The sequence below is a fragment of the Lynx rufus genome, unplaced genomic scaffold (genome assembly GCF_022079265.1).
Source record: "Lynx rufus isolate CCGP_SWC_20201006 ecotype Redwood Valley unplaced genomic scaffold, mLynRuf1.p SCAF_10, whole genome shotgun sequence".
Taxonomy (NCBI): domain Eukaryota; kingdom Metazoa; phylum Chordata; class Mammalia; order Carnivora; family Felidae; genus Lynx; species Lynx rufus.
The window spans coordinates 82376477-82392598 of NW_025814824.1; the positions used below are offsets into that span (position 1 = coordinate 82376477).

General features: G+C 49.2%; 1 protein-coding gene across 1 annotated transcript in view; it reads right to left on the reverse strand.

Annotated features, from left to right (window-relative positions):
• Positions 1 to 1505: 1505 nt before the first annotated feature.
• STRBP (spermatid perinuclear RNA binding protein) overlaps positions 1506 to 16122 on the reverse strand; it is a 153123-nt gene continuing 138506 nt past the window's right edge. The window contains exon 18 of the mRNA XM_047069202.1: positions 1506 to 14330. Coding sequence (XP_046925158.1) covers positions 14236 to 14330 — 95 coding nt within the window. The 3' untranslated portion in view covers positions 1506 to 14235. The remainder of the gene's footprint in view (positions 14331 to 16122) is intronic.

A 16122-nucleotide genomic window follows, 5' to 3' on the forward strand; every position in this document is an offset into this window, starting at 1 on the left:
CCCGGCTCTGACTGACCCAACAGAAGCAAGTCCACGCACCGGGGAGTAAGGTGATACGGGCCCCTTGTGACCTGGGAGAGGCCTGTCCTCATCAGTCTGACGGAGGTTTATGGCATTAGAGCGCTTCACTTATTAGCCTGCCTCTGACACTGGGACGCCCCCTCTCCTAGGACACATCTGGGGGGTGATGAGGTCGGAAGGATGAAACAGGTGCAAGGATTAGGACCATACCCAATGGCTGGGGCAGTGGCTCCCAGAGCGAGAGGCCTAAGCACTGAGTCTCTGCCCCTTCCCCATTTTATCAGAGAGGAAATTGGACCCATGGGTTCCTGGCCCAGGTGCCACGGCCGTTAACCCGCACCTCTAGCTCCCCGTGACCGGCAGGGCACTTCACTGCCAACGACACACCTGCACGCTGGATTCTAGGCCAGACTGTGACCTTGGGTGCACCACTCATTTTGGAAAGTCACATGACCTTTCCGAGGAGTTCTCCTCGCCTGTGTCCTAGGGGTTGCTGGGGCACCATAAAGCTCCTGATCCTTCGCCTGTGTGCTGCTGGTCCCTCCAGCTGTCTGAACGCCCCTGGGAGTTCAGTGATCTTATCCTCAGATTTGTAAGCAGCGGTGGAAGATTTCCTGCCCGCGATCACAAGACCTGCCATTTCAACCTTTTCTCTCAAGAGCCACCTCCTCCTCTTCTGGGGCCCGCGAGCAAGACCAGCAAGGCTCCCGCCCTTCACTCCCCCATTTCAACTCCACAGGCTGTTCGCCGTGACCATGGGGCAGGGGAGCAGCAGTGGGCCCAGGCCAGCCAGCTCTTCTGTGGCCAGTTCTAAGCATGCTCATGAATCCGGTGCAAGGGCGCGCAGAGAGGGGGTGGGCCCTGACTTACAAAGTGAAGCAGGAACACCCAGTGCCTTCGTCTACCCACAGTGGTTGCACTTACCTGGAAGAGGCATCAGCAGGCCTGGGCCTGGCTCTGCTTCCTCAGGATGTTCTGGGGCAGCTCCACTGTGGGACCCTCACAAGGGCGGGGGGGGGGGGGGGGGGGGGGAGGGGAGGGAGAGGGGTGGAGCGTCAGCTCTGGATACAAACTGTTGCTGCCATTTAGAAGTTCTACTTTTATCTGTGAGCCTCAGTGTTCTGATCTGTCATGTGTGGGTAATGCCAGCCTTGGGGAATAGGCACGAATATAGTAGGACTAAGATGTGTGAAAAGTACCTGGTAAATTCTAAGGTTTAGAATTGAGCCCTCACTCAGCACCCGTAAGTCACCACTTACTACGCCAGGGTCCCAAGTTAAAGTTTCAGTTCAGTAAACATTTTGCACCATTAGCAGAGGAGCAGAGAGTCGTAAGGAACAGGACCGAGGCCTTGGCTCCTCATCCCTCTCCATGAAGGGAAGATCCTGCCACGTGTTCTGACCTGGAGAGTCATGAGGGCCAGGAAAGTGGTCCTGCACTCGGCCACTTCATCAAAGTCACAGCTTTCATTTAACCAAAGTGGGTCCACTGCTGTTGAAGACAGAAGCTTTTATTTTTATTCATCCAAATGGGGAGAATGCAACATGTCAGGGCATTACAGACAGACTGCAGCAGCCAGACAAGAGGACCAGTCTACGGCAGAGTCCGACATAGTCAGTGCGAAGGAGCCACAGTGTGGGCGCTGGGGCGGCAGAGAGTCCCTTTGGATGAAGGCCAGGCATCCTGGACGAGGCACTGGTGACAGTCCACACATGCAGGCTGCTGCTTCAACCACGCCGAAGGTTTAAAGTTCAGAGTCCTACATGTAATCATTGCCCCAGACGGGAAGGACAATCCATGGTGGTCGCATTTGCCAATTTTTTCAACATGATACACAACGTAAAGTTATTGCCATGGACTTTGCACTGCAAATGATACTATTTACACTTGCGTATTCAGAAAAAAAACAAAACAAAACAAAACACAGTAAATAGATATACAGATAGATAGATATTTTCAGTTGATACCTAAAAAACTACCTTGGCCATCACCAGACCAGAGTGAGAGTAAGCCACAGCCAGGAGTCCAATGTCATGTGTGTAACCGTGCAGTAGGGAAAGGTTTTCTACCCACAACTACACTCGGCCTTCTCCATGCCTCCTGGACTCCCCACCCCAGGGGCTGAGGCCGAGCAGGGCCACCTTGCTCCTTTATGAGAGAAGCCCCTCTCGAATAGATCTGGGCCTTAGTTCTGAGCTAGCTGCCTCGTCCCCAGACCAGGAGTTCTGCATGGAGTGGGTGACAAGTCCTACAGGCCACTCTCTGGTAATGCCACATGGCACTGAGACCAGGGTGGGCGGGCTGTGGAGCTAACAGGCCGAGCCAGGCCCATCAGCTTCACTGCCCCCAGGAGTGTCCTCACCCTAATAATTAGGGTTCTCTCAGGAGACTGTCCTCTCCTAAAGCCACAAGCCACTTGGACAAGATGTTCAGCACGAGAGGCCAGCGGATGGGTCCCTGGTGAAACGCCTGAGTACAAAACACTTTGGGGTAAGCGCTGCTGAGGGCTAATGTACGTAAGATTTACCAAATGATGAAGGGGCTTGTGCCTCACTAGAAGTCAAGAGGAACAAAGGCAGAGCACGCCCCCGTCAAGCAAGCATTCATTTTGTTTCCTCAAGCCCCAGGAGAGGAAGTACATCTGGAGTTGGGAGACTGCACGGGTGACAGCTGCCTGGGATTCCTAGGAGGTGTCAAAACTAAGGCCCTAGTCGGGGCCTTGAGGTTGCCTACGGTTTGGCTCCCCAGCTGAGTTTCTAGAAACAAGCCTTCCTCTCCAAGAAAGGTAGCAAAAAATGGCAGCTAAGCCACCTCCCACGTAGCGATAGCCCGGCCAGGTGCTGAAAAACCACTGCATTAAGTGAGCGAGGGAACAGGTAGCTCTCAGTGTTCCCTCTATGAAGTAGGGGTGCAGTGCGAACCCTACCTGATGGCCCAGGGCTGGTCTGAGCGTGAGATGCCGTCCTGGTCAGGGAAAGGGATGCGTCTAATGGCAGCGCTTCTGACACAAAAGGTGAGAGAAGTAAGTGGGGAATCGGGGCTGGCCTGGCACGGAATTCCAAAGCTCCTGTGGGCATCGTCACTACCTCAGGGGTCAGTGCCACAGATGAGGTTACTCAAGGATGTGTCACAGACACAGTGACACACATCCAGGAAATAAGCCCATCTGGAGCAATACGTCTTGCCCCTGACACAGCAGACCAACTCCTAAGCCCGAGGTGGGGAGCGGTGCTCAGCCCGGAAAAGGGGAGAAAGAGGCTGGACACTTAAATGCAACTTAATAAATTACCAGTGGAGAAGGGACTCCTTAAAGAGTCTTCTGCACTAACACTCCTGTCCCTACCCTTAGTTTCCATGAACAAAAAAAAAATGTGACTTTCCAGAACAACAGAAATATTTAGGTTAGAGTCAAAGAAAAAAAGCAACCTTCTGACCATTTATTTCGCTAAGAAAACGGCATCAAGCCTATGCTCGGGGATGAGGAGAGGGCAAGGGCCGGGGCCAGGACCAAGCTGCCTCTAACGGCCACACCTCGCATACAGCCAGGCCCACCTTTGTCCTTCCCCTTCGAGGAGCGGAGAAACGCCTATGGAAAACACAAGGAGTGCTCCTCCCTCGGCCAAGTCCCACACCTACCGTTAAGAGCACAAGAGCCCCCCCCTCCACACCCCCAAAAAGACAAGACCAGGCAGCAAAGTCCGAGAGGCCCACCCTCCACCAGAGAGCGCCTGACAAGCAAGGCGGGCATCCAACATGCCCTGGAGGCACAGCCTCACCAAAACTTCCTTCCATAACCCTCACTGGTTCCCAGCAAGGATGGCACACAGCTCCCCAGGGAGCCAGGGCAGCCACCAGACCCCTCACTGTTGACCGGGGTGCCAGCGGACCACGAAGAAACCACCTCTCAGTAAGGCCAGTGCGGACGCCACACCTCCTAGCTGCAGGTGCCAGGCAGCCTCACCCCTCCCAGGGGCCTGTGGGGGATTCGCTGAGACAGCAGGTGCACACGCACTCAGATTAGGTGGCCTTTCTCCAGTCCCCAGGGGCCCTCCCATGGCAGCTCCCGACCCTCACACCTCACCTTGGCTCAGTAAAAAGCATCCTTCCACCTGCCTAGAAATCTCGGGGTGGGGGGTGGGGGGTGGGGGGGGGCGGGGGTTGTGGATTTCGGGGAAATAGAAAGCACTATATACATTTATAGTTGTTTTTTGTCGCCCCAACTACATTGAGCACCTTGGGGCAGGCACCATGAGTGACTCACCTCCGTCTCCCCATGCACCCGCCAGAAGGCCTGGCCTCAGGCAGTCTGTGATACACCCGAGCAGTGTTGGCTTCGGCCTGTCACATACGGGCATCTTGCCTCAGTGGCCTGTAGGCTTCTCGAGAGTCCTGACCATCCTCTGCACTTCTCGCAAGGCCTGTTTCGGGTGTTGGCTGCATGCCAACAGGAAGGGAGTCTGCTCCGTGAAGCTCTCCTGCCATGAACTCCATTCTGGAGCAAGGGGAACTCACTTTTACTCTCACACATCAAGGCCCCAAGCCAGAATCTAATCCTGGTTTTGTCTTGCCCTTATTTAAAAGGGTAGCAAGACAGAAAGGCCTGGAGACAGAGGACTTATCAAACTCTGCCAAGTCAGAACGGTAGAGAACAACCAATTCTCCGGACCTCTCCTTTCTACTCATAGCAACACCAACCCAACTCTTGCCTAAAACGTCCAGACAAAACCGAGATACCATCTGCAACCACAACTCTGGTCTATGACCAGAGTGCCGTTTCTAAAATGCACCTGTGATCACTTTACTGTTCTAAACACAATCTCTCACTGGCTCCCTGGGGCCCAGAGAATGAGGCCCACGCTCCTTAGCCTGGCATTCAGGGCCCTGCCCAGGCTGGGCCCAACGTGCCTGTGTGACTACACGGTTCTTGGTGTCCTCTCCAGAGCAGCTTCCTAGGGCTCTCCTGATTTGCCCTTAGCCCTTCTGTCATTGGGGCCCTGTCACCTTGGACTTCCTTGAGCCCTGTTCTGTTCTACATGTTGCTCTCACCTGTCAGTGCCCCACCCCCCCCACAACCTGTGGTCCTTACGGGCCAGGACTGCCCCTTCCTCCTCAGTGCTCATACAGAACAGATGCTCAGGAAGCCTTCTGTTTCAGGTAGATGGGCCAGGCGGCAGATGGAAGGAAGGTTCCAGTCATAATTAAGCCAAAGGGTCAGTCTCTACAGCCTAAGGCAGGGGTAGGCAAAATAAGGCCCACTCTTTTGTTTCTTTTAAAGTCAATTTTATCGGACCACAGCCACACCTGGGTTTACGCACCATCTCTGGCTGCTCTTGCGTGACCACAGCCAAGCTGAATGGCCATGTCTGGAAGATTTACCGTTTGGCCCTTTCCAGAAAGTTTGCTGACACCAGGTCTAAGGGAGTGCTCCCATATATTTCCACATTGTGACACACAAGTGATACTTCTGTGGCCAACAGAGCAAGAAGACAAGTTGCAGACACTTGACCCTCAGGTCTTGGCCACCCCAAAGGCAGACAGGATCACTGTCTCAGTGCACCTGTAACCTTGCATAGCTCTGACCTGAAGGTTCGAAACCACAGCTGCCTCTTTAGCCTTAGTCCCCAAGAGAGCTATATAAATAAGAGAGGTGCAGAAACCCACCCTGACTCCTTTCAGTGCTCTATGCCACCTGGCCAGGATGAGCCAGAGGTGGCAGGACTGAGCTAGATGCCAAAATCTTACATGGTTTTTCCCCCCTCTCTTTAAAGTGCTCTGTGTGGCAAATCTGCAACTTCCCACTAAGTAAAAACCATGTTCTGTAGGTGCTGAATCCAAGGAGCTCCAGACCTTGCCCGGGTAAAGAAACCAAAACATTACTTTTTTAAAAAGCAGAGGGCCTCTATATGAGTGAACACTCAGTACCTGTCACTCCCTTTGGTGAGACCAGGAGAGCAGACACGTGCAGAAACTCGGGGCAAGGGTAAGATGCTGACTGGCCAGCCTGCACACCTCTCTATCCACCGCCAAAGAGCCACTAACCCAGAGAGCACAAGAAGAGGGCTCACAGCCACCCACTGATGAGAAATTGGGCCCACCAAACCCCCATTTCCCAGCCCAAAAGAGATGGCCCTTGCCACACTGCCGCCCCTCTCCCATCGCCCACTCCTGCCCTGCCAGCACCTTCTTCCCTCCCCACACCTTCCCCATCTTGGCCCCAGGTACCAGCTTCCATCAGCAAGTACCTTCGTGCTGCTCCAGAAGGCTATGCCCTTTCTGTGCACGCTGTGCCCCCTTCTGGAAAGCTCTCCTTCATGACCCCCCTGGCAGACCTCCATCCAGTGCAGATGCCAGTCTCCGCGGGAAGCCTCTGCCACTCCCGTCAAAGCTGCTCAGGTTCTAGGCCTCCTCACAGAGCAGGAGGCCTGCCAGAGTCTTCCCCAACCACAGGAGATGGCTCTGACCTGGTCAGGCCCCTGAGCTCCCCCTTCCTGTGCACTCCACCTCGGTCAGTGGTTTCACCTTCTACTCCGCTGTCTAAACAGAAGATCTTGACATTTTCTCCAGCTGGGAGAGCCTGGGAAACAAGCAGTAGTTGACAGTGAATGTTTCTCAACGAATCCACGTGCCAAAGAGGGGAGCAGTGGCCTTGGCAGTGTCACCGATCACATCGGCGTGCCATCCGAACCTGACATCCCGTGGAAGAAATCCCTCTGCACTGTGCAAATAGCTGGCTTGCTTAAACATTCCTGGTCACCACCGGCCTCGCTTCTCATCACACCTAATCTCCCAGGACAGCCCCACCATCTTGGGAAGCACACACTGCCCAAACTGCCCAACTGCTTTCCTACAACCGTCTTTAACCTTCCTTCTAGAGTCACGTACAAGTCAAAATAACCCTTTAAAATAGCTGATGGAAAGGTCCGTGATCTCCCCAGGTCTCCCCAGCAGCCTCAGTGAATCTCATTGGGAGGGGCCCTCGGCCTTCCCAAGTTCCCCAGGTGCCACCTTCCAGAGGTTTCTCACCTCCTAGATGATGTCCACATTTCCCTTAACATAGCTTCCAAGGACATGAAAGATGTTAGAAAGCGGAGCAACTTCTGAGAACATCTCCATGATGGAAGGGTCCAGTGAGATCCCACAGCATCCGAGCACTGTGGGCAACGTGTTACTGTGAGGATGACTCCTTTGGGTGGAGCAGATAATGAAGGCCTAGGCAGGGACAGACGACAGCCAACAACCAAAACATGGACGCAGAAGAATACGAAAAGCACACTTCCAACAGCTTATCCCTCCCTGCCTACCAAACCCCTGGGGGTCTCTCCAGCGGCAATCACTGGTCTACACTTGATTACAGAGTTCAGTTATGGTACCAAAAAACGGTATGGAAACAGGCACAACAACAACAGAATAGGCTGCCAGGCCCAAGGTTAACCAGTCCCCTAAGCCCAGGGGCAAGCTGACAGTTCCTCCAAAGGAACCAGAGAAAGAATAAGCCCAAAGTCTGGATTCTTTTTTTTTTTTTTTCCTCCACATGGCAGGGGGCAGGGTGAGAGGTGGAGCATTGGTTTTTGCTTGTTTTGCTTCAAACCACACAGGATATGTCCCAGAAGTGTGGAAGAGAGGTAAGCAGAATGCCTCAGAGAGAGGAAGGGAAACTGGGCAGGCAAGCAGTCTAGACCAGTGAGACAAACCACCAGTACCGAGCACAGTGCTGGCAGAATGGGTGGGCTCAGCCGCTTACTGCTGTATAATTTGGGGCAAGTCATTTTGGCTAAGCCTTCATTTCCTCATCTATAAAAGGAGATCATTTCTAGATCCCACAGTTGTTGTCTAATTCAACTCTCGTCCCCAAAAACAGTGGAAGACATGTCATTTCTTCTGTGTGGTTAAAAACTCATTAGGAGCCACAGCGTTTTGCCACAAACAAGCTGGGTGATCTGGACAGCTCTCTGGGCTTCGACAGCCTTGCCTGCTCAGGAAGAAAAACAGTCCGTGCCCGGCGATTCTCCACACTGTAGGGGCAGGGTGGGAAACAGATCGGCCACTGGGAAAGAACAGCTGCTAAGCGAGTGCTGGGCCAGGTACTCACTCTCCTCACACAAGTCACTGCTCTGGAACTCGTGCAACCTGGGTTTAAAACCATTCCTTCCTCCTGCTCCCCTCCAGCATCACGGCAGGTGGCGCAGAGAAATGGCCAAATGCCAAGGACAATGACTTGGGGTGAGGGAGGACTGTCTTTCCCTGGAGAGGATTCTGCCTCCATCCCCACCCCCACCTATCCCTAAGCAGAGACCCAGGTGGCAATTGTTAGCAAAGGAGCTGGCGACATGGTCTGCAGCAGCGGGAGACTCAGCCGAGTTCGGAAGAACGGCTCAAGTGCAGCAATTCAGAGACCTCAAAGCCATCCCAGCAGGGCTCACCAAGCACAGCGCAACCTAGAGGGCCGCCTGCGACCTTCAGGCTGGCCACCTTCCCTGAAGCCTAGTCTGGGGAAAGTCCTGGCAATTGGAACAGGCCACTGCAATCCGGCACTCCCCAAGCTCTGTTCAGCACAGGACGGCTCCCGACACTTCTACCCCAAACCTGGGTTGCCGGCCCTCCAGGCCCCTCTTCCTTTTACCCTGTGAGTCAGAACCTTGCCAGCCTTGAGTGTCTTGGCTCAAATCTTCTAAGACATCCCCATCACCAATCTCAGGCCAGACAGAACATATACGCAGGAAGCATTAGCTAAATGAAAACCTATACCTCGAGTTGTCACTGATATTCAAACAGGAAAAAAAAAAAAAAAGCTTGAAATACAAGGGCTTCCTTTGTTTATACAACCACACCTAAGTCTTCCAGCCTATCCTTCCAGTTATATAATCTTTCCCAATTGGTCTCACAAAAAACAGCCCTATTTTTAAAAGGCCAGGATATCTGGTCCAGAACAGCCTCAAGTCAGAGAGCCTGGCTTCCAGCACAGGAGGCGCCTGTGATCTCAGGACCCTGTGACCCCATGTGAGGTGTGAGGCCCCCGCTGGGCCTGGCCCACGGCCTGCACACCTCCTTCCCGCCACCCGGCACGTTCCTCCCCTTTGTCCAGACGGCACCCACAGCGCACACGGTGTGGTGAAAGAGGCTTTGGCATCGGACGGACTGGGGTTTTGTTCCTAACTCCAGCCCTGAACCCTGAGCCTATTTTTTTTTTATCTGAGAATGAGAATACCACCTCCAAGAAGGTTGTTTGAGAACAAGGTCCAAGTGCCCGGCACATGCAAGAGAGTAATTTCAGCATTTCTTCCTTCTCTCTCTTCTGCTCCTTCTCCAATCTACTGCTGCCCACAGCCCAAAATGACCTAAACAGAAGGCTCCTGTTAACTCCATTACCGGAGACATTCAGCTGACATGTGCAAGCAGAGACCATCCGTCCCAGCCGTACAGAGACTCGAGGCAGGCTGAGAGACTGGGTCGCAGGCAGCGCTGAGAGAACGTCCGCAGGCCTGCCGGGCTAATCCCGTGCCCTCCTAGGGCCAGAAGCAGCAGAAGAGGTGAGGACCACACATGTCCAGCCAGGACGTGCTGGTCAGTCTCCCGTCCACTGCTTGGGCAGAGCGCACAGGGGCAGCCGCACTTGGCAGAAATGCCAAATGGCAAAATTCTGCCACGAATCACCAAGACCCTGCTTAGAAGGACCAAGGGGTGAAGACGTTAAAACTGATTGGTCAAGGGGGAAAAAAAAAGAAAGAAAGGAAGAAAAGAAAGGCCTTCCCTCAACCTTGGCTCAATGAGGAAATGACTCCACCAAACGGCCACAGCTGAGGAATGGGGGAACCTCTTGGATTTAAGAAAAGCCTCTTGCTTTGGGGGGACAGCGAGAGAGAGGCCGTTGGAGCCTCCCCTGAAGCTGTTGCTGTCATGTCCCCTCCTCTTTCACTTCCCATCGCTGGTACCATTAAAAAAAAAAAAGAAGAAGAAGGCACGTCTTGACTATAACGCAAATCTACCTTATTTGCCTTTAAAGGTAATGCTCAGTCCCTACCGACACAGTTTTTATAAACTTGGAGCATCCCAGAACTCAATCTGTAATCCCCACCTAGCATACGTCGTGCCGGCGGACGGGGATGCACCCGCCCATCCTCCCTCAGAGGTGCCTGAAGCCTGTGCAGAAAGGGACAGGACTATGCTATTCAACCAACAGCACCCGTCTCACCATCTACCCACCTTTCCTTCTGCTGAAGAGAGCGGGATGGAGAGGCAGATGTGTTTTCTGAGAGAAGAGCAAACAGGGGAGGCCTCGTGTAGCGAGGAGCGCAGATTATTTCCAAAGTGGTGAAGCAAACTGGAAGAGAGAAGCTGCGGGAATGCTATGAAGGGGAGCGGCGGGGTCAGCGGCCTTCTAAGCGTGCAACCCAGGCTCCTCGGTCTGTGGTTTACAAGAACTATCGGCCCAACACCGGTGAGCTCCAGGCCTCGCTGAAATCACGCACCTCTTTTTTCTTATTAATGTACTGGTAGGAAACTGGGAATCAGCAGGTTGATATTCTAAGCTCAGCCCTTTTGAAGTTCTAAGCACACTTAAATCCCGAAGCAAGGATTTATGAATCCCTGGCAGCAGACTGGCCAATGATTTCACCACCTCAGCAGAAACACGGGCACTCTCAGTCAGCATGGGTGTGCAGCGACCTCCCCACACTGCCTCGCTCACCAAGCATTTGCTCTGTGTTTCCTGTTTAGTCCCCCGATGCCAGGAGTCTCTCTCAAAGACTGGAAGCACCCGAAACCTGCGACCACCAAGGAACCAATGCAGCTCCCCTGAGTAGGTCACGCACCTGCTTCTCAGCTACCTGCCAGCACAGTCTCGCTTCCCTCACATACCTTCTGTCACTTCAGCCAACCATGGCAGGAACCGCCAACACTGACCGAGAACTTCTGGGCACCAGGTATTATTCAAAGCACTTTGCGTGTATTAACTCTTCCAATTCCCAAGCCCCACGGGAATTTGCTGGAGGGAGAAAAGTCCTTTGGCCCAGATTCCCACATGGTTTCTAGTCCCTATTTCTAGCTGTGCTGTAAAGCTTACATAACCTAATTTGCACTATGGTGCTATTTTTTTAAATCTCCAAAGTTCACTGCTTCAAGTATCAATGGAAGCTGTTAGCTCCTACCTAAAATGATAATATGGGAAAGGATCTCTATTCTTACAACTAACTCAACTTGAATTCTTGACTTAAAACAGTCTTTCTGGAAGATGGGATGAGGAAGGGAAGAGACTCACTCTTACATAAAAAGTACTAGTTTGTGCCCTGGAAGTAACTGCTAGAGAGAAACATCAGACTGAAACTCACCCCAGCAGCAGGTAGTTTCTGGACTCTGCAGCTGTTATTCATTTACTGCCCGTCTCCCTGCCAGGCCTCCTTCAGACACTGAGAGACCTATGGTCACCGCATGGCGTGGCATCAGAACCTTTCTTGCTCTGAGGACTTCAGAGACACGCTACATCCTGCTCCCCACCACCGAGGACACACTGGCCTGTGCTGAGTGGGAGGTACAGGAGGACCATTCACAGAGCAGGTTGTTTTCAGCTTTAACTGCTCTTAATGTCCCTAGTTTTTAGGGCCCTCGACTACTAGAAATCCAACTGCTGGGGGAAAGGGTGAAGGCGCATCTGCAAGTCTTAGTTTGTTTCCCTAACTCACTATTGAACATTTACCTCCACTGCAGTTATTAAAGAAATCTAATAAACAGGCAAGTTATAATGAACGATTGATTGTAAGGGTAAAACTCCCCTCACTTGTCGTCAAAAAAATGTGGTCAGTGTTTACAGCAACCACTTTGGTCTTTGCTATACTATAAAAACTGCTTAAAAAGGACTGGAATAATTGTTTTTCATTTCAATGCATTCACTTACTTGGAGAGAGGTCCAGGAACATAAAACAGAGTTGGTTTCAGGCTCTCAAAACTGCCAGGGAAATATTTAAAATGAGTGAATTTCCAAATGATGGCCATTTCAGTGGTGTCAGAGGGCCTATATTATTAAATAATGTATAAATAAACTGCTGATCAAGGTCATTATCCTTTGACACTGCTAATGCATCATCTGTCTCCCAACGTAGGATATTTATAATCAACCCAATTTCACCAACAAGGACACTCTCAGACTTAAAATGCTTTCACTGGGCAGAGCCTCTGTTTTGCTAGTGCCCGGAGAAGGATCTGGCACAGAACGGACACTCGGCTGTTGGATGAGAACGGGAACCTACGTAGTCCTCATCAGCTAGGCCTCATACAACCTTTTATGGGTGCCAAAGCCACGTTTGACGTACATACAGATTCTGTATGGGAGAAACGTTGTTCCAGCAACCTTCAAAGTTAGTAATAAAAAGAAAACCGCTACTGAGAGACACATAAAACATGAAATTTCATTTTAATCTCTATATATATGAAATACGGCCTCAGCACAGAACATCTATCACATATGAAATGTACTTATGGGACACACTAAATGAAGCAAATCCTTATTAAAATATTTGGCCTAACCCTCACATCTTGTAAATGAACTCCATGATGGTTGAAGAAGGTGGGAAATTAATCGTCTAGCTACCTGACCTTGGAAAAAGCTCGATGAATTGCCTGAAGTCTATTTGGTCTCTGCAGACTGGGTATTTACCATTCTGAGGCTTGCCAGAGTTGGTTCTGCAAATAGTTAGCTTAATGACAGTCAATGACACATTATTTTTCCATAGTTACCTTAATATTTTGGTTTTTTTTTTTTAATTTTCTATTGCTTTTTCTTTTTATGGCTTCTTACTGCTGTTGTATTGGGCATACAACACAGATCAGAGATTTGCATTCCTCAGAGAAATTTCTCTCCTTGAGAAATTGGCACTTTGATCCTCTGCTTGTGTAACAGCTACATATAAATGGATCCTACCAGCATTGTTACCAATCTTGCTGCTTATGAAATTCTAGCACTTTGGCCCAAAGAGTGCCCTGACGTTAAAGTCTTCTTAGGTGACTCTTCCCACCACCAAACTCTTTTACTTAAACAGGTGTGTGTAATTCACATATATGTTATATCATAAGTTTCTACACACATATACACATTTAACTCGTAAAAGTGAAATGTCTCTCTTGAATAAAAAGTAATTACAAGGGTATTAAAACAAATGCTGAAAATAACTATTTTACATTTAGATCATAAAAATTTTAAAGGTAATCATGATGACATAAGACCTAAGAGATCAAATACATCCTGTATGATTGTCATATATGCACGTTGTGTTCATTGACTTTTTCTCTTTAATCAGAAAATAAAAGAGCTTACCTTTGTTTACTGAGACCACAGCTTACAGTCACTAGATCTCAGCCTATTTTATACAAGTGATATGGCTACGAAGGTCCGAGGAGAACGAGAATAAAGTGAGATAAACGTGCTGAAAACTGCTTAAAAGTATTAACCTGAAATACACAGAGGGTCCAACACCAGTTTTAAAAATACATTAACGAGGTATTCCCAGCTCTTCAATTAATAACGGTGACTGACTGATTCATGATTTTCAAACATTCACCCAAATTTTAAAAAAAGAAGGAAAGGCTAATAGCAGAAAAATCTATCAGTGGTTTGTTCCCAGGTTAACGATTTCTGTGCGACTACAAACGACTCAGGACTCCTTGCTGCACGCACCATGCGCTGCATCTAGTCAGCATGAGGTATGTTGGGAATCTATTGGACCAATTACCTTGCACAAGAGAGGGGGTGCTCCTGCAGCCGGAAGAAGCTGGGGCTGCAGGCCACATCCCTGGCTGGGTGCCAGCCCCCATGCAAAGAATATGGCTTCAAGGAGGACCCCTATCTCTGAGAAATTATAATAGCGCTAACTGACGCAGTCGGGAATGCAACTACCCAAGTTATGTGCTAAAAAAGTTTAAAAAACTGTCAGAAGATAGCACAGCTCACACACTGATTCTAAGTTCTCCATTGGTCTGTAAACTCCCGGACAAGAGACTACGCTAGGAGGGCTTAAGTACAGATATTGCTAGGTTTCCAAAGGAGAAGTTTTAAAACAGACACCGTGGCTTTGAATAAAAGTATTGCTCTTCTGTAAAATGCTCAGTCATTGCTTTCCAAAGAAGGTGTCAGAGTGGTGTATCTGAAAGCTGGAAAGCCTCAGGGGGTCACAAGGCTCTTAAGACCAAGACAGAAATTGCCATTTCAAGCCAGACAACCTGATGGTTCTAGAAGTCAGAGAAGAAATCTTGAGGGCCCAAGTGAATAATAAATGGTGCGACGCTCAGAGGCTGGCAATAGGGGCTGTCAATGAAAAAACCACCTACAGTGGAGAAAAGAGCAGAGAAGCAAAACTTGGTGTTAATTTCACAGAATTTGGTGAAGCCAAGAGCTTCATTTATATTTCTCTGCTCTTTCAGCTGTAAGTGGAATTTTCATTACAAAATGGAGGGGGGGGAGGGCAGAAGGTGGGGAGGGGGACACTTAATTCATTACAAAATTTAAACAGTTGAACTTGCATGGTTACCACTTCTAACAGAGGACTGACAGCTCAATTATTTTAAGTAAAGCAGAGAAATGTAAAAGTTTGCAGCAACTGGGCAGGTTTACAACATGGTTAGTAACTTCCAACAAACAACAAAATTAAAAAAAAAAAAAAAAGACTTGGTAGAAACCATTTGAAATGACTGCCATCATGTTGGAAAACAGCACAGCTCCCTTTTCACCATTATAGAGGGGTTAAATTCCAAAGCTGAGTCAGCTACTTCAAAAGAATTTTCTAAAGAGAAATCTCCAGAGAGATTCCAACTTGGAATGCAAATTTGACGATCAATTTCAAATAACAATACAGCTGCAGCTGCCAATTAATAGTATTCCAGAAACAAAAAGGACTATTGTAAATATTTAATTAATAAAAACTGGACACTACCAGCCATGCTTTTTCTTCTCAGTGATGGCTCCGTTTCATCCATAGGTCAGCAAAATGAATCAATGAAACATGAAAACTCCCAGCTGCAATGGGCCCTCTTGTTTATGTCTAGCCACTAATGCACAGGATGAGAATGATAAGTTCACAGCTATTTCTAGCAAGTGATGAGGTTTTATTAAAGTATCACCCACCACTAATAAAGACTAAAGGTCAAGTAGCAGAAGTAACAAGCCATTTCGTAATAAATACACATCTGAGAAGTGACACTGACGTTTGTTTTAAATTGCCCATCTCGTTCTCATTTAGTGGTCCCAGAGAAATCTGGTACATAAATTTGCAGTATTTCATGAAGCCCATTCTCACTGATGGGCACTGTTCAGCTCTGAGAAGCAGAACTGAAAAGGGAAGCTAATTCGTACTCAAAACGGACATTTTTAAGACACAGCGACTTAGAAATATCCACACGGGACCACACCGGTGCCTTCATGGGGGTGAGTACCTTAATGAAACCATTACCTTCTAGTAACATCATAGGCTTTCCAAACAAGGCGAGAATGCAAGGGGAAGGCTCGGGTCTGCACCCTTTACAGGACAGCACAATGTTACCGACTGATCATTTTTCACCAGCTTAATCAGATAAATTTTAAGAAAAACTTAAAAATAAATGCTGACCCATGGCTGAAACCTGTCACTTTTCACAGCAGCACTCAACAAGAACTGGGACAATCGAAGAGCAAGTTTTTATGGGGACCCTGTTGCTGCTTTAGATTCTGATGTAATTGAAGAGGAAAAGAGACCTTTCAATGAATCCCAGAAAAATCACTAATCTTCTATCTGCATGAAAAAAGCCAGGGAAGTGAACACAATATCTTACAGAGTGAAGAAGGCCACAAGAACAAGAGAGGGTGATTGATCGATTAATTTATTCTCTTTTAAAACTTGGAAATTAGGAAACTAAAATAATCACATTCCTCCTTCCCCATCTCTGGGTAGTGCCATCATCTGAATAAGCAATGCTCAGATAACAGAAAATGTACCTTTATCATGGGGAGGCCCTTGGACAGCAGTACAAAGGGCTTACAAAGTGAGCAGACTGGCTCAAGCTAACAATTGCCTTTGCTTTGTTTTAGCAGTTTCCTTACAAATGAATGGGTTTCGAGGGCTAAGTTATTATTAGTTTTCAATT